Here is a 25,355-nt window from a genome sequence, read left to right on the forward strand (position 1 = left end):
TGTGAAGTGATTGAATCATTTTAATAAACTTATTTGGTTTCTAAATAAAAATGAAGCAAATTGAAAAAAGACAGAAATGAACACACATCAGTAACTGAACAGGGAAACGTGTATAAAAAGCTCATGTACATCAGAGTCAAACGACAGCAGGGAAGGACTCTTCTTCCTCAACTTCAGTAAAACGTGAAGCTTTAGGAAGACAGTGAGCACACTTTTGCTTCTGAAACCAAGGAATGCAAAAATTACCTCTTTAATCTCACATTTGTCCTCGTTTTGTGCATTTCACTACTTAGGCATCAGTGTCCATTGTCTCAACCGAACGTTTAACACGATGTCAGCTCAGAGCGTGTGGTAAAAAAAAATGGGGGAATGTGAACATAGCCTCATACATCCAATAAGATTTTTGTTTTGCTGGAGAAATAGATGAAGCAAAGTCCAATTACAATGCCATGGTAACGACAGTTCTGAGTCACAGGTCAACCGTTGCTGTCGTTCTGGGTCCAGGGCTGGGAGCCAAAGTGACCGTTCGTGCCGTTCTCCCGTTTTGCAGAAGTGACATGACTGTGGGTCTTTGCAGTCTCTTCCTCTGAGCTGCTTTCGATGTCACTACGGACGTCTTTGGACACCTGGGACAAATGAGACCATTGGTGGTTGAACTGAAATTGTTGTGTGGTCACATAGCAAATGAGTTATTTGGAAGCAAACTATTTTGAGGCATTTTTTGAGAACAATTTTATCTGTTACATATTTCAGCACTGTTATCAACTACTAGCACAAGGAAGCACTTTACAGTAAAACTAGTGTGTAATACACATTAGTTTGCTTTGAAAGACTAGCTGAATATTAAAGAGCTTAAAATGTGGATAGACTCAGAGACGGAGACTTACTGCTAAGGACTGAGACAGTAGGGCTGCACTAGACAGCAAGAATGAGAGGAAAAAAAAGGGGACAGAAAAGGTAGAGATCTCGGTCAGGAAAGAGTTATCACAAGACGGCAGCTGCCTTCCGACCGAGAAGAGAGGGCAGGAAAGTGGAGCCAGATCTGTGGAGGAGAGAGAAGGACGGGAATCACAGGAAGGAGGAGAGAGCAGAGAGAGAGAGCAGTGTGGCGGAGATGAGAGAGATACCCAAGGCTGCACTGGACTAGCAGAGTCCGAACCATTCTGTCAGGAGAGAAGACGTGCAGCAGCTACACATGCAGTATACAGACCCACAGGCACTTTAGATTAGGCGTGCGCATGCATGTATGTACACACACAACACAACGCACACACACACAAACACGCAATGCTTAAGCTTTGTTTTTCGGTCTCCACTCTTATTAACCCAAAGGTTTTCGTCCTGAGGATTTTCCAGCCATGGACCTTATACCTCCACCAGCTCGAAGTTATAAAATGGTGCTTAATATTTGAAAAAGTTAGAAAAAAATGTAATAAAAGTAAGAGCAATACGTTTACAATAACTGCCTGCATTTGCATATAAAAGTCTGATTTACCTGGGACTTGAGTTTAATATGTCATGGTTCTAATGATCATTTATTGGCCCATGAAATTCAGTACTGGTGCATCCCTCCTAATAAAACACCATATTTAGTTCATATTTCATTTTTATTTTCTAGTTTAGTTTATGGGTGTTTTTTCCCCTTTGGTGCTGCAACCTCCCCAAAACAAATAAATAACTCAATAGAAATTTATATGCACACACACATACACATTCTAGCCAAGATTAAGCCATAATGACGCTTATGTCGACCCCTGCTGGCCACTAAGTGCATTTCTCACCTTCCCTCTCATGAGGGCTTTGAGGGCGATGCGGGTTATGAGGTAGAACCAGATGATGTGCAGCACCTGCAGCACCAGCAGCAGGGAGTTGAAGAGCCACCAGGAAGGGAACGGCCCCACCAGATCCCAGCTCTCAAACATCGTACTGTTCAGAACCCTGAAACATCATCATCATCATCATCCCAGCTCTCAAACATCGTACTGTTCAGAACCCTGAAACATCATCATCATCATCATCATCCCAGCTCTCAAACATCGTACTGTTCAGAACCCTGAAACATCATCATCATCATCATCATCCCAGCTCTCAAACATCGTACTGTTCAGAACCCTGAAACAACACATGCATGACATCATCAGTGGAGTTACACTTGACCGCCGTCACAGAGGTTGTGTCACCGTGCACATGAGACACCTGCACATGTTAACAAGACATCATTCGGCATTAGCCATGTTAGCGCTTTAGGGTGACCAGGCCCTATGACGGCAGTGTCTTCATAAACCTCACCTGGAAAGGCAAGTGGTCAGGAAGCAGCGGGTCGGGTTCAGACACTCAGCCACGCCGTCAGTGACCCCCGCCGCCGCCGCCGTGTGGATTTCAGTACCCGGGATGCGGTGCGGACGCTCAAACCCAAACGCGCGGACACCGAATCTGCCTGCTCGCATTACTGTCTCGCAGCCAAGACAATCCGAACCGTTCCTCCGGCCTGACTTCGGAAGCATGTTAATTGGGCTTTTTACACGCATGTACGAGATGACAAGCATGTCCATATGCATGTGCTAACCCATTCATGCCTTCTTCGTATGATTAAAAAGCACTTGGAAATAGGCTTGTCACGATACTAAGAATTACAACTTCGATACGATACTTAAAAAAAATATTGAAATTCGATACCATTTTCGATACCAAAGTCAGATACTGTGCTAATTTCCGTTTTAAAGCCTTTTTATTTATTTTTTATAAACAAAAAAATGAATGTTGCTTTGTGTTTGAAAATGCTTGAAATTGTAACTTCATTTCACAACAAATATCTGTCTGACTGAACAGTTCTTTTGTGTTAAATACGAGCATCTTGTAATTCCAGGATGAAACATGAGAGAACGTGAAGACGTTACGATTGGGCGTTTTGAAAATAAACAACCATTAAATAATGTGATAAAAAAGCGAATAATTTCGAGTATATGTATAAATATTTAACTTATCCCAACAAACATGCGACGTCAGAAAGACGTTAAAATCAAGTCTGTATAACGTCGGTCAGTCCAGACCCATTTTTGCATGTCTGGTGGACGTTCAAAACTGGTTCAAAATCTGACAGTGTGACTAGGACCTTAACCTTTTAACTTAACATGAACGTCTATGACGAGTTTTCTATCTGAACGTCTGACTAGGACCTTTATTGGATGTCAGGACGTGCAAAAACTGCAACTGAACGGCAGTAATAGACGTTTAAAAAAGATGTCACTAAAACTTTCATTCTGGCTTTTCAGTGGACGTCTTTTGAACATCTGACAAAGTGTCTTTGCTCGTGCTGGGAAATATTGAAATGGACCTTGAAAGTGACATACAAGTGTTTGAATTCCACAAGGTGTATGAACCCTGCAAACATGACTTTTTCATCGTGCTGAAGCGCGGCGCACGCGAGGTCGTGCACCTCTTGAATTTTGTAACTTCGCGCGCGCCGCGCAATGAACAAAGTCATGTTTGCAGGGTTCAATTCAAGCGCTTGTACCAATATTTCCCAGCATGTTAAACTTAATTAAGTTAAATATTTATACATATACTCGAAATGATTCGAAATATTGCGCTTTTAATCACATTATTTAATGGTTGTTTATTTTCAAAATGCCCAATCTTAACGTCTTCACGTTCTCTCATGTTTCATCCTGGAATTACAAGAGGCTCGTATTTGTTAATGTAATACAAAAAAACTGTTCAGTCAGACAGATATTTGTTGTGAAACGAAGTGGTTACAATTTCAACATTTTCAAGTACTTTAGCCTAAATTGCAGCACTTTTCAAACCTGAAACACACTGAAACACAAAGCAGCATTAAAATTCGTCAGGTAAGTGTTCATTCTCCTGTTTTGAGGGGTGTTTCTTTTATACTACCACATATAGTTTCGGACAACACTGCAAAGCGGAAAGTATAAAGCCTCCTCCGCTCGCGGAGGTTCGCGCGAGGTGCGCGCGCTTTAGCGCCCTTCGTTGAAATGTTCCAAAAGCACCGCTTGCAAACGGGCTTGTTCATGTCCTTCGGTTTTCCATCTGTATCTGCTTCGAATCCAACAGCACTGCGTTTGCTTTAGCTGCCATATTAGCATTACAAACTGTCCTGTGCATTACGGCAGCTTGGGTGGGTCAAACGAAAGCGCATTTTATGTAAAAAGAATCGATACTTAAGGGAAACGAGTATTGTACCGTTTCAGAATGTTCAGTATCGATACGTATCGATATATCGATTTTTTTGACAACACTACTTAGAAATATGTTGATGTACGTAACACACACACACACACACACACACACACACAGGATCGTCACCCACCAGTAAGGATAAACGATGAGCCTTGTTCCGAAGAAGGCCACTCCGAACGTGACAAACAGGAAGTCGCACAGGCGCTGATATTTGGCATAGTTTGCTAACTTGGCAGCCTGAGAAGAAGAAATTCAACATTTCACAAAAGCAGAAAATGGTAATTCAGCCGAGGGTTCTTATCTCAGCTTCCACAGCGCCTCTGTGCTGCTGTTTTGGTTTTTTTTGTTACATCACGCATTTACCTCCAAGAGGACGTCAGAGGAGTCATGCAGGCACAGCACCAGAGTTCCTACTCGTGCCATGTTGATCACGTAGGAGAAGCTGACCAGGGTCACTGTGGCCAGATGATGCACAAACATGATGAGGAAGTCCTGAGGATGGCCGTTAGTGCAGAGGACACAGATAATGTTAGTCTATGGCATGGATTAAAATGGATTAAAGTACTTCCAGCATGGGGCCAAATCTTCAAGGTCTAGATAAGTGTACCTAGACTAGTTTCTAGATAATTGGCTAGATTAGCTTCTAGATAGTGTTTCTAGATCAGATAGATTAGTTTCCATATAGTGTGTCTAGATTATCTTCTAGATAAACTCCTAGAATGACAGTAACACCAGACATCAGAGTGAATCTATTTCATCAGAGCGAATCACAAAACAGTCCAATCCCGACTCAACGTGACCAAACGTTTTCCCCCCAACCCTGAGAGAGACAGACTTGTGCCACATCTTGATCGCGGAAGCTATTAAACGCTCTTCTGCAATATTTCAACCGTTTGAGGGCAACAGTTTGATCAAGCAGGTGTTTCCTTCTTCCTAACGCACAACCCTTTTTGTATGTAAATCAGTGTTCCTCTCAGAAAGCTGTACATGGCTTCATACTGGCTACGAACCAACTCTGTAAAATGGTGTCTGTTTTTAGGAAGTTCAGCACAGTCCAGTATGAAGCTGCATTCAGGATGGCAGCTTTATGAGAGACCAGCACAGTCAAAAACAGCAGTGGACATCAAAGACCTGCTTACGTTCAGGTATACAGATGTTAAGAGCACTTCGACCCAAGCATGTTCGACCCAAGCACCAGAACCTTTGAAATGCAATTTTTCCTGTACCACTTTGCTGCACAGGATCATGGCCAGTACTGGCTTTTTGGACCAAAACCAAACACATCACTTGCGCTGTGTTTGGAGCAGCCTGTCTCTCAAAACGTTTCTTTTTTAATGAGTTAATTGTTCAGGTCTCACGTTTGGCATCACTGTGTTTTGCAGCCTGTGCTGATCAAGGGACATTACGCTCGTAGTGAACCATGAACTCCTGGGTGGTCCCTTCAGCACAGAGTAAACAATCATGTTCAACCACCTAATAATAAGGTGGAATTCATGTCTGCTCATTCAATCCTGTATGAAAACAAGCAGAACTCTCAGTTCTTTTATACTGAGTGAACTGGAATGTGATATGGTGGATCACGTTGTTTAAATAGGCTTATGTGAACTGGAGGGGGAACACCAGCCTATAGCTGTTTACATACTTCAAAGTTCATATTAATACGTGTTTATGACATACAATGCACCAATCTTGAATATTGGTATTGTATAAGTGCTATTCTAGCTGTGGATATCTATTTATTTTATTACCTACACCACGCATCATTTCTACATCTGGTGTGAGGTTAAAATTGGTGCACTCTATCTGAGAAGATGTATGAAAGTTACAATGGTGCTGATGGTCTTCCCTTTCCAATTATGTTGGACGGCTCAACGTTTGGTCAATAACTCCATATAACCATATCAGACTGCCCTGATCAATAAAACCCTCCATTGCCCCAAAACCTTCTTGTCAACACTCAGTACAAAACAGTATCACGAGCAAATTCACTATGCTAACCTACACCTAATGCTAATGCTAACCTTCACTAACTCCCTCTCGGTTCTGATGTGGACATTAGAGGTGGTAGGAACATTAATTGTTTTGACTTGCGGTCACACTGGATGATGCGGAGTAACCCATAACAGACAAACATCCCGACAAAAGACATCTGTGTGTTTGTGACATCATTTGCTCCCAAGCAAATACGTAAAAAGTTGCAAATGATATGCAAATCTGTACGCATAAGAGAAGGACGTACAGTTTCCTCCCGATTCTTAGGAGGCAAGCAGGCCCTACGTCTATCAGGTAAACGCCACTCAGCATAAATGCTCTCCTATGAGACCAGAGGTGCTGCATGTGCCAATAACATCCACGATTAGTCAGGCCACTGACTGCAATGCAACAATCATTCCTGTAAAAGGTTGTGCAGTCCTGGCATTAATTAACATGCACATTTGGACTGTAACACCAACCATCCATGTGCCAAAGAATCGCAATCATTTCATGACAGGGTCACATGACCAAACACCCTACGGTTGAGATCTGGTACAAACCTAGCAAGTGCCTACAGGACTCAAGTCCTCCAGTACAGTCGTTTGTTACAGCCTTAACTGGGAACCTATAAACATTGAACTATAATCTATATACTATAATCTACTACTGAAAACACGCCTTGATGTTTATGAGGCCATAGGGCAAAGTTACACAGTCAAGGTAACAGAAGTACAACTATGCACCTACAAATGATGAACCAGTAACTATTATACTACGGAACAATATGACATTCAACCTGGGCGGGCTGCAGATTAAACAGCTTGTAATCTACATGACACTACCAGGAGTTTTGATTTGACTAGGGTTACATGATTGGGGAATAGTCTCGCTAATGATCACGTCGGCGCCCAGATGCGAGTAAGGTCAGGACAGATGGGGAACCACAGAGGGCAAAGTCAATGCGCAGGAATGTGCAATGTGTGTGCGGCGCAATGGCACAGGGTCACTCCCCAATCCCATAAAGCCAGACACCACCAGGTGGGCGGAGGCCATCTGGGAATTAGGGGGCCTATGCGCAGGGAACGCATGAGCACCTCCCCACCAGCACGGCTCCCTGAATCACCGTCAGTGTGAGGACCTAACATTTGCTGATAAATATTCATGCTACCATTTGCATATCTCAGAGGTCACCAACAGGCGAACTCGAACGCAGTCCTGTCCGGACCCAATCTCATTCCTGATTAACTGGATACGGACCCAAATGCCATCCCATCCGGACCCAGAATAAATTGTTGTAAATAAATCCGGACCCCCCCCCGTCCCCCGGACCGCAGGTCAGAGCTATCTGCCAAATTTGGCCCGCGGAACAATATAGGCATATCTTAAGCAACAGGTGTTTAGCCCTAACCCTTATTCACAGCCATGACAAAAATGAAGAAGTGTTTTGACTAGCCACACAAGTTCCTCAGATTTTCTTTTAAGAACACACACACACACACACACAACCACCCACCTTTCTCTTGATGTCTGTAAACTGGGAGAACATGAGTGACCAGTAGAAGGCCAGCTCTGTCACGTAGTAGTGATATAGGCCAGGTGTCAGGACCTTTCCGGGAAAACATTGCGCACACACACACACACACACACACACACACACACACACACACACACACACACACACACACACACACACACACACACACACACACACACACACACACACACACACACACACACACACACACACACACACACACACACACACACACACGAGATAGGGGGCTGTAGGATACTAATGGCACAACATAGATGTTCAATTGCTGTTTGAAACCCTGACACATTGCTATACTCAGGATCATTTTACCTTACCTGATAGGGGTAATTGTACCAGCATTGTCGCGTGTCCCACATCCAGGGAGACTATAACACACACACACACACACACACACACACACACACACACACACACACAGTTAATTTAAACGTTTTAATTTTCCATTCTGCTTGTGGACATTACTCGTGTTAACTGATGTTCAACACAGTAGCCTCGACATGTTTATCAACATTATTCAGAGGCTCCTGTGTTGTTATATGGAGGCAGCCAGCTGAGTGACACAAAGAAACAGCTGCACAGTGATGCAGTCCCCAAACAGACTAGACACACCCAGACCTGCAGACCAGCGTCTACAGAGCTTCACCATATTATTGTAATATGGAGGGCCTTAGTACTTCAGTGTTGATGTGTGTAGCTCACCTGCCACAGAAAGCAGAACCCGTAGGTAAATATGCACAGATAAAATGTAAACCTCCACCTGCCAAGAAAAATTGCAGATGTGGAATCAGACAAAATGCAACATCACGGTGACAAATGCAACCAGAACATGCGCACGCACGCACGAGTAAAACATTAGGCTCTGTGCGTGGGTCACAGATCGGGACCCACATGCTCTCGCAGAACTTGGTCCGTGTGGTGGGCTTGTCCTGGTTCCGCCGGTGTCGAAACCATCGCTGGATCTTCCGCACCTCCCAGTCCAGCTGCTTGGCAAGCCCATCAAGCTGCCGGGAGTCTGGGCACTAGGAGAACAAAAGCCGCATGAGAAGTGAGCGTTTCTCCCTTTTGTCAAACACAAAAGCTCATGTGAAGATTGAGCAAACAGCAATTAGCTTCTAACTTAACGACAACCACAATAAGAAGTAAGTGACACAGGAAACGTTAAGATCTATAAACACAGCGCCGTCATATACGTCTAGCTGACGTTACGGATTGGTAATGCAACAATACATGCAAAGCTGCATCCTTGTGTGATATCAGGTGGCACTCAGGTAGCAATAACAGATGGAACACCTGTTCACCTGTAGCATGGGTAGCTATTAAAGGTTACCGGCACTGAGCTCTTTGAATTACAGGAAACTGGAAAATCAACAACAGCATTTAGTGTAGAAAATGATGTTTGTTCCAGCTGTTGATTCGGTAATGGCAAACCCTTTCAATATGAGTGCTGCATTTACACATCTCTATGGAAACACAACGAGGTAAACGTGAATGGTGAATGGTTGTTTCAAAGGAGAGGTTGGCATGACAGCTGTATTCAAAGAGTGAGTGTATGGCTCCAGTGAGCAAAAAAGATTTGGTTTGGCTGAAGATAGGTCGAGACAGAAGCGTGGAAGTACACACGTGAGCCAATCCACACATTAAAGCTGGGCTTCGCCACAACTTCACGCCGTATAGCCATGGAAGACAGCACAGGTTTAGATCCAGCCCCGGGGGCGCGACCCAAGGCAACGCAATGGCGCGTGTAGGAGAGGCGGAGGTACCTTTGTAACGGATGTAAACATTTTCTCCAAGACGGGGTTCTGTTGGGCCTTCCGGGTCACCTCGGCCTGAATGCGGAGCACGTTCGCGCAGGGACCTGCGATGAACCTGTGGGGTCAAAAACACAGCCGTCAGGAGAGGCCGAACTTCACGACAGCGTCGCCATCAGAGCCGCTGACAGCAGAGACGGCTCAGTGCTGCATGGTGGGCCTCCGAGACGCCATGTCTTAAATAAGAGTTTACATTGAGTTTACACTGCTATAATAGGGCAGTCATGGCCTGGTGGTTAGGGAACTGGTCTTGTGACCGGAGGGTCGTGGGTTAGATTCCCAGACCTGAGGCCATGACTGAGGTGCCCCTGAGCAAGGCCCTTAACCCTCAATTGCTGACTTGTATAAAAAAAAAGAGATAAAAATGTAAGTCACTCTGGATAAGGGCGTCTGCCAAATGCCATAAAATGTAAATGTAATAAAACAGGATTGTCCATGTGCAAACGGCTGAAGGACACATCCATTGATGGAGTGCTATATATTGCACACACATAGCTAACACAGGGTAGGTGCTACAGAAAGGTGTATGTTCAACGTAAATGGTCAGTGCATCAGAACTCTACACAAACAGGATCTTCATATTGGACTGGGTCAGCAATTTGTTTTTATATATGGGTCCAACCGTTTGTATGTTTAAAGGTAAAATGCACTGAGGGAAACACCCTACTTTTACACACTCTCATAAAGGTACATTTAACAATACAAAGGTCCTGCTGTACAAAAACAGGACTCACGTCAGGACTCTCGTCAGTAGTGCAGCCATCCTGCAATGTTTAACATGCAACTGAATTAGGAAAATCGACAAGGCTATTTACATGATGAATTTTACTGGCTTCTCAGATGTGTCACTGTCAAAGGTCCTTTTGCTTTAAACTGGAATGTGATATTCCAGTGACTGATATTTACATTTCTCTATGAATGTACTCTTTAGTACTGTTAAACCCTTTAAAAGGACCAAACATGAAGCATTGTGGGTAAGTCTTTGACAAGGGTAACCTGCCTTGTTTCTACGTGCTAATACAGTAATGGTGAAGATTTATAGTGGCTGTATAAGAATGTTTCTTATTGTAAATTTGTAAGTGAAACTCAACCGTGTCACTGATGAGCAGAACTGCAGGTCTTTGTTTAGTCCAACTGAGACTCTTTCAAGCTGGATCTTGATTTGCAAAAGCATTCATTTAAAATGCAGAGGAGTCAGAACAATAACACCACAACACACCAGCGATATGACTCTACATGGGAAGCAGCAGCAAACACACTAAGGGAACTGATAGATACCTGTGTAATAACACAACTCTGTTATGCAATTACCTTTTAGAAATATCCTAGAGAGATCAAGGCTCACTACAGTACATTTAAGAGGAGAGTTTTGCTTAATTTCTTGAAATTCAGACTTTATATTAATATTAATAATATTATATTAATCAAAACACTGTGTGTGTGTGTGTGTGTTCGGGGGAGGGACAGGACAATATAAACAATGGAGGCGGCTTTCTGCTTCACTGTAATTCCTTTAAATCATTCATCTCATTCAAAGATCCATGTAGAGAATAAAGGACTATTTGCATGTCCTGAAGGTGTGTTTATTTCTTTAGACTTTAAACTGAGATGAAATGAAATGAAAGCTAAATTACAATAGGCCTACCTTTAAATGAACCTTAAGCTTGAAGACCCTGATATTTTCAGACAGGGTATGAAACTACTTTACCTTAAGCAGGAAACGTAATTAAACGATGGCATGTACACACACATAAACACGGTGCTTATATGTGTACATGAATGTATTACAGTCAAAACTAGACTGCAATTGGGTTGATAGTATTTAGTCAGCTCCAGAAGTGCAAGACAGGAAAACTTAATATCGCCTCAGATCTTTTTAATCTGGGAGACACAGTTCCCCATGAGCTATCTCTTTGGCACGAACACAAGCAAACTGCATCTACACCGACACGGAGACACAGGATAAAGAACCATCGCAACTCAGTGTTTCCAGATGTTTCCAAGGGTTTATTAGCCTTGTATAAGCGTTATGCAGAGTTCCTGCTCGGGCCAGTTTGACGCTACCTCACGAGCACATAAAGAACTGTGGAATGTGGCGCCAACCCAAAATAGTGTTTCAGAGAATGTGTTTTAATTAGAACAGGGCAGACGAAGAGCAAGTTGCACTCTCTGTGTGAAGGTGTTACATTTAGCACTTGGTAGTTCTGATATTTAAACAGAATTCTTGATAAGTTCTCACCTAACTAGCTGGCAGGGAGACAGAAACAGACAGACAGATTCACTATGTTTACAGTCGTATTCTTCACCCTACAGTGGAATTTACAGTGGCCATTATTATCCAAATCCTAGTTAACCAGATATAGTGATCACTTGCATCTCTGTATTAACATGATTCAAAATCACAAAGCCAGGCTTTAAGAAAATATCATGAGTGGATCTTCCAAGAGAATTATGGAGACCAGGGACTGCATTACAGTGATGTTTATACAAGAATTCTTTTGACATAAGGATCTTACATGCTTTCTAAGGACACTTTACTGAAAACATTTTGGACATGTTGGGGCAAAAATCAAATACCAGACATCCAACAAACGTCCGCTAGCATGAAGCCGCACGATCAGAGGGGCCCAACCTGTCCTTGATTATGTCCCCACATATTTCCTAAATAAAAAACACTTCACATTTCACGAATGTGGACATCATGCACATTAAATCACTTTCACATTTAAAATCATGTTTCTGTTATCTGCAAGTCGGCAGTGATTTGGAATATCCTCCGTAGTGTCCTGCTAATGTTCTGCGCTGGTAGCGTTTCTGAACATGTGCTATGCAGGCTAGTTTTAAACACATTTAAACACATTCCCTCAGTGCTCTGTGAGCTGCAGAAGCACCTCTTGTGAGGAGCATCCTGAGGTAAAAGGTGTCAGCCTGACAGAGTGTAAAACTACACACACACACGTTCAATAATGCAGCCGTGGGTTACTAAGGTTACTATCAGTAGATTATATACTTTATAAAAGTCAATCACTGGTCAAGCCTATTGTGTGTCAAATGACATATCGGTGACTAAGTTTACAAGTTTAAACCATGGTAAGATCAAATACCAGGAAATGGGTCGTCACACAAGGGCGAAGGTTCAAGAGCTGACATCACACATTGTTTCGTCACTATCTGGGTCTTTTGCTGAGGTTATTTCACTCACCAAAAAGGCTTACAAACTTCAGCAGTGTCGTATTTAAAGATTAACTCCATTCCTCTTCTTACTGTCTTACAAAACATCCACATTAAGATTATTACGGTCAGACTTCAGCAGTGAGTGAAAGTGGTTTATTACTTAGATAATGAAGGAGAAGACCACATTTCAGGCTCAGAATGGTTCCCCTTTTCTGGAAGTTGTGTAAACCAGAATCTTACAGGCCAAGCATGTGAGTCCACAGTCTGAGAACCTTCTCGAATTATTTGAATACTCTTCTTCTCATCTCATGCTTAGACTCCATCCCATCCTGGACACATTTTTGTATCCTCCAAAAAGTTTATACATTGGTATTATTTACTGTTTCCATTTTTATTTTATGCGCTACCTCAGGAGTTTCCACATTTCCTTTCACTGCAACTTTGTTCCCACTACAAATCTCTGACAAACTTTGATTTGAATGTAGAAAGCTTGGGTCTAGGCAAAATGTCCTCAAACAAAAGACTGGGGCTTTATCTTATAAAACCTTCTCTGTCCTAACAGCTTAGCCTGCATTTACGCATACCGGCACCAAAGAAGGCGCCTGGAAGAAGCCGCCAGTCCATTAACTATTCAGTGAGTCTCAACTCAAAGCAGAGGAGTATTTCTATGCTCAGAGTCACTCCTTTCACAGCAGTTCCTTACCCAAAATACTTCGTCCTGCTCAATCACTACGATTTGAGTTTTTTTAAGATCTTGAGCACATTCCTGAAGTCAAATGGGACCAAGCTGGAGACCCTGAATGGATGGTTGTTGTGTGAAGCACTGTGTATGGCTGAGTCTACACGCTGACCAGTGTGCGCCACCCAATTCCTTGGTAATAAAAATGAGCAAAGTTGCAGTGTGCGCGGCTCTCAACGAGGGTGGGTGTCCCAACACACGCGGGGAAACCTGACTGAGAATGTGCGCACGCGCCAACCCGCCAGCCAGCAAAACATGCCGACACGCTTAACCCCCGCGGCGAAGAGGCTGACGCCATCCGCCGCGCCCCAGTCATCGCTGATGAATAAATGAACAGGTCTGTGCAACTAGAGCAGCCGCGTGCGCCACCGACGACAACTTCCCCCCGCGGCCCGAGGGACGCGCGGCTGGCTGAGCGAGAGCACCCAGCTGTCAGCCCTCAGCGCCGCGCTGGCTCCTCCCCAGGAGCAGGCAGCCGGTCCCCCGGAGCCAACCCCATACTCAGCGGAGGGGGAGCTTAATTGGACCGCTCGGATTTGGCGAACCATGATTGGATCTCCAGACGCTGCTAATGAAGGGATAGCGATGAGTCCCTAGAAGCGCCACAGAAAGATGGGTGTCCTCTGAAATAAACATCAGGTGATGGGCTCTCAGAGGAGGGGGGGGGGGGGGGGGGGACATGGTGGAGTACTGTTAGAGTTAAGCCTTAGGGCTTTAGGGCTAAGTAGCTCACTCAGAGATGTCACCCAGAAACAGGTCTGGTCATTAGGAGATACCGAGTCAGTGTCCCTTGATGACCTGACTGAGGTTCAAAAGCAATGTTCTGCAATTTTTCACAAAGTGTGATTTAAATGTAGCCCATGGCCTTAAATCTAGCAGTAAGACACAGATTATCACTGACATTAATTCAGAATTTAATCCGGCTATTAAAATATAACATTTGTTGCAACAACTGAAAGAAAACCAATAGTCTTCAGGTCTTCTTTCTTTTGGTTTTTTTAAGACTAGGTTTTCTGCATTCTTGTACAGGACAGGTTTAACAAGCGATGATAAAGTTAGTCTCTGCCAAAGCACACGGGGGGACGTGTGCAGAGGCTTGACATTTCATCTATAGCAGACGAGGCTTTTACAGAACCAGTGGAACCAGACTCAAAACCATCTGAAGATTCCTCTGTAACCAGAAGAGCCTGATAGTTATCGTTAGCTCCAGCTGGTTCAGCAAGAAGGTGCTCCTCTCTATGCAGGTAATAAACTTTAATTTCACTGCGGTCATGCCACAGAGGGACCTGTTAGACCCATTTTTATGTTTACACTGGATTTTAGTGCCTGGTAGGTAGAACCTATCAGCTAAAAACAACCTGCAAGAGAATATTTCTCAGATATGTTCCTGAATCCTATCTACTAATCTTGGGCACTTCTACTGCCAGCTGACCACTGCTTAACTGTAAGACACGTGTGTAATTCAGTTTTCATCTATCTACACTAGGCTGTCCACATAACATAGTCCAGGTTTGATAACTTCACATAAGAACTTAGAAACAATGGCACATATAAGTAGACACATAAGCAGATATCAAACACTACATGGCAAAGCTGTCATTCAGTGGGGACAAAGCTTGCGCGTGTGTTTTGGGAGCACCGAGAAAATAGTCAACAATAGGCAATTATGTGTTAGATCACAAGACAAATAGCTAGTCCATTCTGGCCCAACGTCTGCTCGGCATACAGCCTGGAAGACATGCTTCCAATTATAGGATGGCATGAGTGTACCAAGGCTGACAGGCAGAATCTAAGCTTTACATTCAAATTCTTCCTCACTGTTTAACCTGGAAGTTAGTAAATATGCCATTCATCAACAACTTTACACACCGCCCGCTAGCTACTTAGCACACTTTGGATTCTCAAAGGCTTATTCCGAACCATGATAACTAACCTATCTAACCGGACACAGAGGGACTTCACTTGTAATAATCAACTCGTATGCGCACGTTTCTTGCTGGGAATAAACTAAAACAAATACTCCTCCCCAAAAAATAAAGACACTACCGCTGGCTAACTGTCCTTACACGCAATTTGAAATAAGACACACATTTTGGTGCTCGCTCATACCGTCCCTCTTCCGGTCCATCGCCAATTTCCTTGGTTTTTGCCCGGTTTGGCAATCGAGTGATGAGTTTCGCTACTTGCCTGTCTCAATGCGTACCTTTCAAAAAATATCCTGACAGCGAATATTCCCAGGGCCAGGGGCAAAGCTGTGAGCAAGTGTCCGGCTTTAGGGTACTCCACCCCGGGCGCCGGGTCTGCCAGGTCCGCCCAAGTGACATTGTGAGGAAGCCAGAACCTCTCGTTCCAGAACCAGGCTGAAAGAGAAGCCATGTTCAGAACTGTCGCTGCAGGAGGAAGTGAAGTACCTAAAGAAAAAATGAAGGGATTATGTATTCACCGCCCCTTTTCTGTGCACGGCAGCGTGTGCGAGGAGATCCACCGCGGAACCGTTTCCGCACGCGCGTGGACGCCGCCGCCGCCGCTCCGCCTCCGCGCGGGACTGATCGGCGGTGCTGTGTCGTCGGACACAAAGAACCGATCTAGCGGTTATTATTTTAGAAAAAGTGCAACTAGCGAAACGTTAACGAAGTGTGTACTGTTTGTTATTTGCAAGTGTCTTCTTTCATATCTAACCGGTACTGATGAAGCGTGGCGGCGTTTGAACCGTATGCTGCTGAACGGCGCTTCCGCTCTCTCGAACAGTACTCATTTAAAACTCTTTAAAATCTGATCGGTGGCGATTATCATTACGCTGTAAACCTCCGTCACTGACAACATGCAGTCACGCCATATCACGCGGGTATTTAATTCAATAAACAATTATTGACTAGCATGCGGAATATCCAAAAAGTGAGTCACTTTGCCACAATTTGGTGCGCTGATGTGGTACGCACTATATGATATTTAGGCTAAAATGTGTCCTCTAACATTTTTTGTTTTGTAAACTCAATTTAAGGCAAGCCTACTACGAATCAGAACATTCTATTCCATTTCAGACATAATAAATACTGGCTAAATTTAACTGTTCATTTGAATTCATTCGAGACAACAGAGTTAAACGATGTTTGTCAGTATTTATGCAGACTGCATTGCGACCACATTTCATTTGTACGTAAGTATATTCTACTGTTATTTTTATTATCACAGAAAGCGTGAGCCCGGTCTTTACGGCATGTAGCTGCATGGCACCTTTGAGAAGTGCACGACTCTTATCTTGGAAGCCTCCCGCCACACGCGCGAGGGCTGGAGGTGCGTGACGTTTCTCGCGCGCAGCCCACAATGGGCGGCTGTTTCTGTAGTCCGAGCCTCCGGCCGGGAAGGGCGTGGGTCTCACATGGGAAAATGTGTAGAATAATAAATACTCCGCGTTCACAAAGCACAGGGTACAGGTGTACTCTTCTTTGTCGAAGCTTTGCCTAAGGGCTCGTCTCAGAAAGGCTTAGCTGAATTCAACATGTCTCCCAACGAGAAACGAGTAATATTCCTCCCCAAACCCCTCAGTATTTGTGGGTCACGTGCAACTTCAGTTAGTTTTTGAGGGGAATTCAGTCGATGTGAGGTTTGAGGTTTTTGGTCGACGATGCCACAGTGTGGCCATCGCCATGAACAGCAGTTTAATTGATGGTTTTACACGTGTTTGGACGGAAGACCCCTGCATAAAATTATTTTATTCTATTTTATGCCGTTTGAAATGACACGTACTTGACTTTTAGAGATACATTTGCGTAATTTCTGCGATCTCTGAGGCGCAAAACTGTCGCTGCCACTCATGAGAGTCGCAATGCTTTGCTCCTACAGCCACCTTCTGTCCTCTTCGTGCTCTACACCTCTAAATATAGCAGTTCAACCGCTGCATGACAGCAATATTAATAGACGTTCAACTATGCGGAGTACTTATGAACTATATTTCAGTCAGTAGCCTAGAAGCAGGAAAAGTAGAAGCATCTGAAAATTGATCCTGTAACAATGACAACGCGAAAAGGACAACCGCAATTGGCAGTGTAAAACAAAAAACAACAACGCAAACTACTGAAACCAACAGATATACACGTTCCTCCTCTCAGGCAGACGAAAATTAAGCTTTCACCGTCTCTAATACAAAACGAGACGTTCTGTGTGCATTTTGCATGTGACCGTAATAAATGTCCCCATATTTCAGTGATGCAAACCTCCAGAATCCCAGAAGAAAGGTCCCAGCGTGCACTGCAGCATCTTGGTAGGGCAAGGATGAGAGGCATTTGCGACTAAAGGTCAAAGGGTGAAACCTTGGAAGTGGTAAAAGGTGAAGAGTTTAGGGTAGCAGCCCAGGGCTCCTCAAGCACGGTCATATTTCATGCCTGAAGTGTGTGTGTGTGTAAATGCAACCCCCACAGTACAGTAAATACACAGAGCCAGAGATTTGTGCAGGCTAAAGGACTGACATTCAGTTTGTTTGGCTGCAAACATAATTTTCATTTCAATAATTGCAGTCAGCTGACAGAGTTCCTTTTGTGGCTGTACTATACAACAAAAACCCCACAACATTGGGCAAATATAAAATAAAAAGATAAGACTTGAGAAATGTTTATTTTTTACAATTTAAATAACTGAATTCAAAATAAAGTTTTCTTAACAATGTGCTATACCTGAAACTGTAAACCTAGAATAAAAGCAAGATTATAAAAGGGACAGTACTCGTTGCTATTGTACATGAAGTCAGAATTAGTTAACTGTGATTTTTCTGTTTAACACAAAACAACTGTCTGAACACGATTAGATGTTAAGTTTTAGGCATTTTAAGGCATTTTAAGGCACTTTTTTATCCTCAGTTGCCACAGTCCATAAGATTCTGTTACCATACAGACTATGCAAATCAGCCTACTCACTTGAGAGAGACTGTGTTTAAGAGAGTTGGGACTCCTTGCCAACACAAATCTTTTATGAAGAACATCTGTGTCAGGGTTATAAGATCCAAAAAAACACACAGACACCTCGGTCCCATTTTTTGCAGTGTGGTAATATGGTAAGGCTTTTTGGCAGGGAAGCTATGACATCGACGGCACTTTTGAAATGTTTAGGTGAAGGCATCTCCAGTTCAGCCATAGTTCCATTCTCTGTTGCAATGTAGTCTCTTCCATCCTTAAACGTATGACATGTGTAAATCACAGCTACAATTTAAAACTACCCTTGCTCCCCATCTAAGCTGTAGTGGGTAATTCTCTAACTAGCTATTTCAACCATATCTTGCCTGAGGTTGCCAGTGAGTTACATGTGCTCTGGGTGATTCTGCAAACAGTTGATGAACTCCTTCACTGGATGACCCTGGAAGCAGATCTGATAGACTGCATTGAACAGCGGAAACCTGGGGAGACATTAAATACAAAAAGGCGATAAAAAACGTTGTTAATTTGCATGCTCATTAGCAAGAATTCTGAATTAGGAATTTTTAAGGATGCCCAACGTGGGTCGTCAAAATCTACCACCAGTAACTGCATAGATTTGGGATAGAAGTGATAAAAGTACAGCATGGCAGATCCACAGATGGGTTGCCAGTTGCTGTACAAAGAAGTAATTCCCCTTTTTCTTGTGTCTGCCACAAAGATATGCTATGTTCTACAGTCACTTACTTGTCAACCAAGTTTTTGTGTTTGAGGATGTGGTTGACTTCAGCCGCCGTGGCAGGACCCTGGAGCTTCTGACCGTTCAGCATCTCTTTCTCCAGCTCCTCGATCGTCTGAGGCGGAGAGGGCACACATTTTCCATCAGACACAAACAAAAATCCAACGCAGCGTTGACAAGACACAAGCGAGCGGGGTGGAGCGTCCTTCTGGCCCACCGACCTTGCCCGTCCTGGCAAAAGCCTCGCCAATCTTGCGGTTGCGTCCGCCGTAGCAGGTGGTTATGAGGTCCGCCACGCCGCAGCTCTCCAGGAAGGTGGCGGAGGAGACGGGCCCGGCCGTGCAGAAGATGCGCGCAAAGGCAATCATCTCCATCAGGCCCAGGCGGATCACCGCAGCCTTGGTGTTGTCGCCATAGTTCAGGCCATCGCAGAACCCTGCACCCACTGCCACGATGTTCTAGACAAAGATATGAATGAATAAAGGAGAAATGACCCGTGCCTCAAATCACAGATATGAGCATCATCTTGTAATGGAACATCACAAGATGTTACATTAAGTGAAATACAGCAAGAATCATAATGGCGCTGACTGTTGGCCAGTGATCTATCGGATGTGAATGGCTGACGTGTGATCACCTTTAGAGCTCCACAGATCTCTACAACATCTGCCTCCTCTACGACAGTAACCCGAAAGTTTGAAGTCTGCATGAGTTCTTTCAGCAGGGGTCCATGTTCCTTGCTTTTGCAGCCTAAATGGATCAACACATGCTGCCAAGTATCCCAGGACTAAATTCACTGATCACACAGTAAAACCAGCTGTCTGCACACACCCTCATCATACATGCGCACTGTTGCTTCTGTCATCGACTGTCTTGAATGATACAATAAAGCTAATAAGCAAGCTTGCTGTTTTCCGTTCATAATATTTACTGCACACGCACCAATGGTAGTTTCGCAGAATTTCTCAGCAGCCACCTCATTGGCCAGGTTGGCCCCCATGAGCACAGTCATGGTTATGCCCAGCTTCTCTTTGATCACATCCGAAATTAGCTTCAGCCCTTCAGGGCCCTCATCCACACCCTGGCTCACGTAACATTCAAAACACACACACACACACACACACACACACACACACACACACACACACACACACACACACACACACACACACACACACACACACACACACACACACACACACACACACACACACACACACACACACACACACACACACACACACAGAGTGGGAGCAGAATTACAAGTTTACTTTTGACAAATGTTAACCAGGAAATACGTGGTTCATCCTGCCAAACCTAAACACAATGCCAAATTATGCCAAATTAGTAAGTAAACATTAACCTATGGCCCTAAATACTGTATACAGATTTAACTATACAATACTGCTATATAGGTAAATGTTTCAAACGTTTAACATGACGTACAGAGACTTGCCTTAATTAGGGACATTCCCACTGCATCCTTCTTGACGTGCCCTTTGATTGTTTCGCAGGTTCTGTGTACAAACTGGTGAGGGATCACAAAGATGAGGATATCTCCACCTTTGACAGCCTCCAACAGGTCTGGAACAGCCACCTGGAAAGAAACAAAAACCAGAACAATTTCACAAATAGGTGAAAATCTTAATCACAATAATGCCAGGGGAGTTTAAGAAAGACCTGGACCCCAATTCATCATATCAAAGACCAAATCTATTAGTGTTAAAGGAGGAGCAGGATGGGTTAATGTGTTTCCTTTCCAAAAGTGGACCCAGTCACTGCTTTTTGCGTGATGTTCCTACCACGTTTGGAGGCAGCTTGTGTCCTGGCAGGTATTTAACATTCTCGTGCTCTGTGTTGATGATCTCGGTGAGCTTGCGTCCGTTCACCACCTCCTCGAACACCCACATGTTCACAGTGTCGTCGAACGTGGCATGCTTGGCTGCATTGGCCCCCACGATCTTGGCAATGGCAGACCCCCTGAGGAAAAGAGTGTCTCTATATCAGGAGTGGCCAACCTGCAGCTCTTTGCCTGGTTTCATGCGGCTCCCCAGCCGGTCCACGCTCACCTGCACAAACGGTCTGTGCTGTGGCCCGGTTACCTCATCAGCTCTGAGGGCAACACACTGCTACATCTTCGTGGTGCACGGTTTGTTTACAAGCCTAGCGAGCCACTAATACTTTTAAAACCGGCGTAGTGGAAAACAGGAGACTAGCGGCATGAAGTGACTCTGCTTTGAGTCTCGTTGGTGAGACGCAGTCTTCTGTCACACGTTTGGAATAAACCACATAAACCACATGCAGCAAAGGCACCACACACGACTGAGGGAGCTTCAAAACTACTGCCACTGTCTGTTCTCTTCTTCCTAAAGGTGAGCGCAGGTCAGTGGCGCTGTACCGAGTGTTGATAACGGACTTTAGCCACCTTTTACCTAGAAAACAACAATTGCGTACATAACAGAGCTAGTAGTGTGCGCCCACCTCCTCCAACCATGCCAAAGTCCTGAAGTATATCACGACTTATGTTTATGTTTTTTAATGTGCTGTTCCCTTAGCTTGAGTTCATCCCGGTATTTTCGTCAAACGCGCATGTGCGTGAGATGAAAACACCGATTCCCAGTCAGGACAAGATAATTTCAATAAACAATTTGTGTCAAGTTTGCCCTCAAAATGGCAGGGAAAAATGCACAGCAAAACAAAAAATATGAAGATGAAAAGAGGAAATTTTAAACAGATCCCTAGCCCAGCACCCGGGGAGCAGTTGGGGTTAGGTGCCTTGCTCAAGGGCACGTCAGTCATGGCCTCGGGTCTGGGAATCGAACCCACGACCCTCCGGTCACAAAACCAGTTCCCTAACCACCCTGCCCGTGTGTGACATTTATAGTAAATCTGAGTAGAGGTATCTCTGTTTGTGTGTGTGTGTGTGAGAGAGAGAGAGAGAGAGAGCGAGCGAGAGAGAGAGAGAGAGAGAGAGCGAGAGGAGGGAGGGAGGGAGGGAGGGGAAGGGATGGGTGATCAAGTGTGCTCATGTGTATGATGTGGCTCTTGCTCTCTGACGGGATGGCCACCCCTGCTCTATATGATGAATGGAAGAATGATTTCCACGATGGCGCTGACCTGAAGAGCTGAAGTGTTGCACGTTACAAGCAATTCAGTTGTTGCTGTTCACTGCGGAAGATAAATGGTGGATAATTAGATTTGGCACATCTGTACTAGATCACTGATGCGCTAGATAGACCCAAATATAGACTTTGGGGAAACTGTCAATCACACAACTGGAAAGCTTCCACACTGAATTTAGCTGATGATTAAATAACATTTGGATGGGTTCTGTAGAGTCTGTTTGCATCAGTGCACATCAGTGTAGAAATCTCATAGTGCGCCATCACACCGGCATACAGTGACAGTCATATTACAGGTGTCCCGTACAGAACTGGCTTGCAGGCAATATGACAGGCTCTCAGGTGTGACAAGAGTAAAGAGTCTGTTCAAACACAGAGGTTTTGTAACACGATAATGAAGGCAAGACACCGTCTGCAAGACAGATTGACAGGCGAGAGACTGATGGTGCCACTCAAACCATCAACTGACTAGAAACCTGTTTGTACATTTTGTATAAAGAGTTGTTATTCCAGCATCAAGTGTAAAAATATTCTAAAGAACTGAGATCAAAATGGATCAAGTGCAAGACAACGAACATTAGGTGATGAACTGAGTCCGGGGCATCAGTGCAGGTGTAACATTGTAATAAAGTTATAATTACACAAAATTCTCCTTTTAATTCAACCTTTATATGTGCTGGCCAGTTATCTTGGGAAGCCCCGCCCTTTCGCTCTGCCTTAAAGTCTCCTCCCCTCACTTTACCTCCTCCATTGTAATTCTGCATTGTATGAGGAGGTAGGTATTGTAAATTACTCCATATCATATCCATTATAATCCTTCAATTTAGTTAACACAGACACATCACTGGGCCCTTGAATAAATTATTGAGTTCTTAATTAGCTGTTTTGTTACGTATTATTTTCTCATTGACTAATTTAAGTTTAGTTACAGTTCTATACAGATAGCTAACATTACACAGCGTGTCTGTCCGCTAAAGCAGCGGAGTGAGTTATTACTTTTATCCCTTTTTATACGAGGAGAGAGCAGAGAAGAGGCAGGAGCACCTATCCAGCATTAAAGGTTGGATTGTTCTTTTGCCAGGTATGCATGATTTTGTATGTAGACATGTATAATTCTGTAATGTGTGGGCTATGCTAAGGTAGCAGAGTGTAGCGGTCATATTGCTGTTGTATGTGTCTGTACAGTTCGTAATGAAAAGTCAATGTTTTATTGTTATAGTTGCATGTAGTTTAGTCCTGTTTATCCCCTCTGTGGGCATTGTAATTCTGCATTGTATGAGGAGAGAGCAGAGAAGAGGCAGGAGCACCTATCCAGCATTAAAGGTTGGATTGTTCTTTTGCCAGAATTAAAGAATAACAAAACACAACGCAGACTGTTTGGTGATTGTGGTAGCACGACAGACATCCACCGGTTACACAGGCACAAAACCACCTGGCAGGTCCTAACAGTGTGTACCTCGCCATTCTGTTCTTTATGATTGTGGGGATTGACAAGGCGACATGTCCCAAAGGGCAGGTAACATATAGACAGATGCACTCTCGTTATATTAGGGCCCTTTCACGTTGAACAAATATTAGCCTGCATGAGGAGAAATCGAGGATTTGAGTGTGTGATTCTGCAGCACAGCTGTTCTACTCGCTGTACGGTAGTCATGACAACTTCATACTACTGGCAAGTTTAGTTTTACTGCAAGTTCTGCTCCAGGTTGAATTATTAGACTGTTTGAGAAACAGGCTCTTGATGCCAGATTACACTATATCTTCATTTTCCATTATTAACAAAAAATAACAAAATAAGCAAACAATAAACTCAACAGTAATAGTAGGTTTATCATGTCATTGATCATTAGCCTGATATCAGTTTTGAAATGGTCCACACGTAATCAAAATATACATAAGAGAATGTATTTCCAAAATGATGCTTAGAGTAATACAAGTGAGGAACTGGTTTCCAAAACATTTCTGCCAATTGTAAATATTTTAGTAATATTGACTTCCCATATGCAAAATATGCCTTCAATGCAACCCAGTGTCTACAGGTCACTAGTTACAATGTCATTTTAAACCTTACTGATCTTGGAGAAAAGTCGTTCATACTTTTATGTGGCAGATACTGTCAAGGTAAATCAAACGAGGTTCAGTCAACAAAGCCCAGCAGGAATTATTCAGGCTGTTGGGTAAACATTATTAGCACGCATTCATACTTGGTAGGCAGGATCTGCGGATCATAACGCCTCGCTGGAGTGTCCGAGTTGCTGCTCGGAGAGGATGACACGGGGTTAACCCCCGGGAGGATGAGGAACGTGATGTGAAAATAGCGCAATCTTACTTTCATCTAACGCCATTACTGTGCACACAACGGGGACGCTAATCGGTTACAATGCGATGCCTAAAACTGCCGTATTAAACTAGTCATAATGCAACAAACTACGACCAAGTATCAAAGTTCAACACCAGAATACGCAGAACGCAATTTAGCCTTTAATGTTTTATACGCAGATATTTCAAATCTTTTAATGCCTGTGGGTGACCGGTGTTCTCGGATCCACAGCGAAGCCGCTTCTACTGTATTCTGATACAGTCGAAACAAAGTTCATAGTGACACAGGATCACTTTCAGCTTAAAATAGAGCCGGCGTCTCTGAGAAAAAACAAAAAACCAAATAGGTGAGTAGCCGTATTTAACTTACCAGTTGCCCGATCCGATAATACAGACCTTTTTCGCAGCCATGGGCTATATACGGCTTTCTGGGCTATTTTGTGCAGGATCTGTGGGCTTAAACGAGCCGGTCATGGAGCAGCGGTGCGCGCGGAGGTGGTTCGTGTTTATAGTCCACATGGGCGGAGCCCGAAATTGTTAACGCCCCTTCCTATACACCGATTTATCGTATTGTCTATCACAATACACAGCAAGTCAAACTATACAAGCACTAATGTGTGTAAACCTTTGTGGAAGTAAACAATCAAGCTAATAAAAAACAACGTATCAATACAAGATATTTTTATTATAAGGGTTGACAAATCGAACAAGTTTGGTCCAAAACAAAATGAGGAAAAGAAAAACTTGCAGAGCTTTAATAATTTGTTAAAATGGAGAAATGCATACAGTGTTAAGTTCATTCATTGAGAATATTTAAATTT

The 25,355-nt window shown here is 43.7% G+C and overlaps 2 protein-coding genes across 5 annotated transcripts; both read right to left on the reverse strand.

Moving 5' to 3' along the window:
• Nucleotides 1-2: 2 nt before the first annotated feature.
• On the reverse strand, nt 3-17,722 carry cers5 (ceramide synthase 5). Of its 4 annotated transcripts, none has more exons than XM_077008634.1 (11): nt 17,665-17,722; nt 15,654-15,861; nt 9,490-9,595; nt 8,618-8,748; nt 8,429-8,486; nt 8,044-8,094; nt 7,688-7,780; nt 4,564-4,692; nt 4,331-4,437; nt 1,782-1,938; nt 3-626 (listed from the first exon to the last, which is right to left on the reverse strand). In XM_077008634.1, the coding sequence occupies exons 1-11, from the start codon at nt 17,705-17,707 to the stop codon at nt 477-479; spliced, it is 1,233 nt and encodes a 410-aa protein (XP_076864749.1). In that variant the 5' UTR covers nt 17,708-17,722; the 3' UTR covers nt 3-476. The 4 variants fall into 4 exon arrangements, with proteins under 4 accessions (XP_076864749.1, XP_076864740.1, XP_076864768.1 ...); XM_077008625.1 differs by lacking the exon at nt 17,665-17,722 and adding an exon at nt 16,130-16,220; XM_077008653.1 differs by lacking the exon at nt 17,665-17,722 and having other exon boundaries at nt 15,638-15,750.
• A 314-nt stretch (nt 17,723-18,036) lies between these two features.
• On the reverse strand, nt 18,037-25,063 carry LOC143516824 (glycerol-3-phosphate dehydrogenase [NAD(+)], cytoplasmic). The gene is made up of 8 exons (XM_077008678.1): nt 24,905-25,063; nt 20,896-21,073; nt 20,550-20,690; nt 20,036-20,174; nt 19,731-19,843; nt 19,315-19,551; nt 19,102-19,208; nt 18,037-18,836 (listed from the first exon to the last, which is right to left on the reverse strand). Exons 1-8 carry the CDS (start codon nt 24,943-24,945, stop codon nt 18,740-18,742), a joined length of 1,053 nt encoding a protein of 350 aa, XP_076864793.1. The 5' UTR covers nt 24,946-25,063; the 3' UTR covers nt 18,037-18,739.
• Between the last annotated feature and the right edge of the window lie 292 nt (nt 25,064-25,355).

The sequence above is a fragment of the Brachyhypopomus gauderio genome, chromosome 1 (genome assembly GCF_052324685.1).
Source record: "Brachyhypopomus gauderio isolate BG-103 chromosome 1, BGAUD_0.2, whole genome shotgun sequence".
NCBI classification, from domain to species: Eukaryota; Metazoa; Chordata; class Actinopteri; order Gymnotiformes; family Hypopomidae; genus Brachyhypopomus; species Brachyhypopomus gauderio.

Excerpts from the sequence above, each read along its gene's own strand:
- LOC143516824 (XM_077008678.1), bottom strand. The coding sequence starts at position 24,945 with ATGGCTGCGAAAAAGGTCTGTATTATCGGATCGGGCAACTG. Across the intron at positions 20,691-20,895 it reads ACAAGCTGCCTCCAAACGTG|GTGGCTGTTCCAGACCTGTT; the intron begins GTAGGAACATCA and ends GTTTCTTTCCAG. Across the intron at positions 18,837-19,101 it reads CACAAAAACTTGGTTGACAA|GTTTCCGCTGTTCAATGCAG; the intron begins GTAAGTGACTGT and ends ATGTCTCCCCAG.
- cers5 (XM_077008625.1), bottom strand. The coding sequence starts at position 16,205 with ATGAGTACTGTTCGAGAGAGCGGAAGCGCCGTTCAGCAGCATACGGTT. Across the intron at positions 8,487-8,617 it reads ACCAAGTTCTGCGAGAGCAT|GTGGAGGTTTACATTTTATC; the intron begins GTGGGTCCCGAT and ends TTTTCTTGGCAG. Across the intron at positions 8,095-8,428 it reads GGTTCTGCTTTCTGTGGCAG|TCTCCCTGGATGTGGGACAC; the intron begins GTGAGCTACACA and ends TGTGTGTTATAG.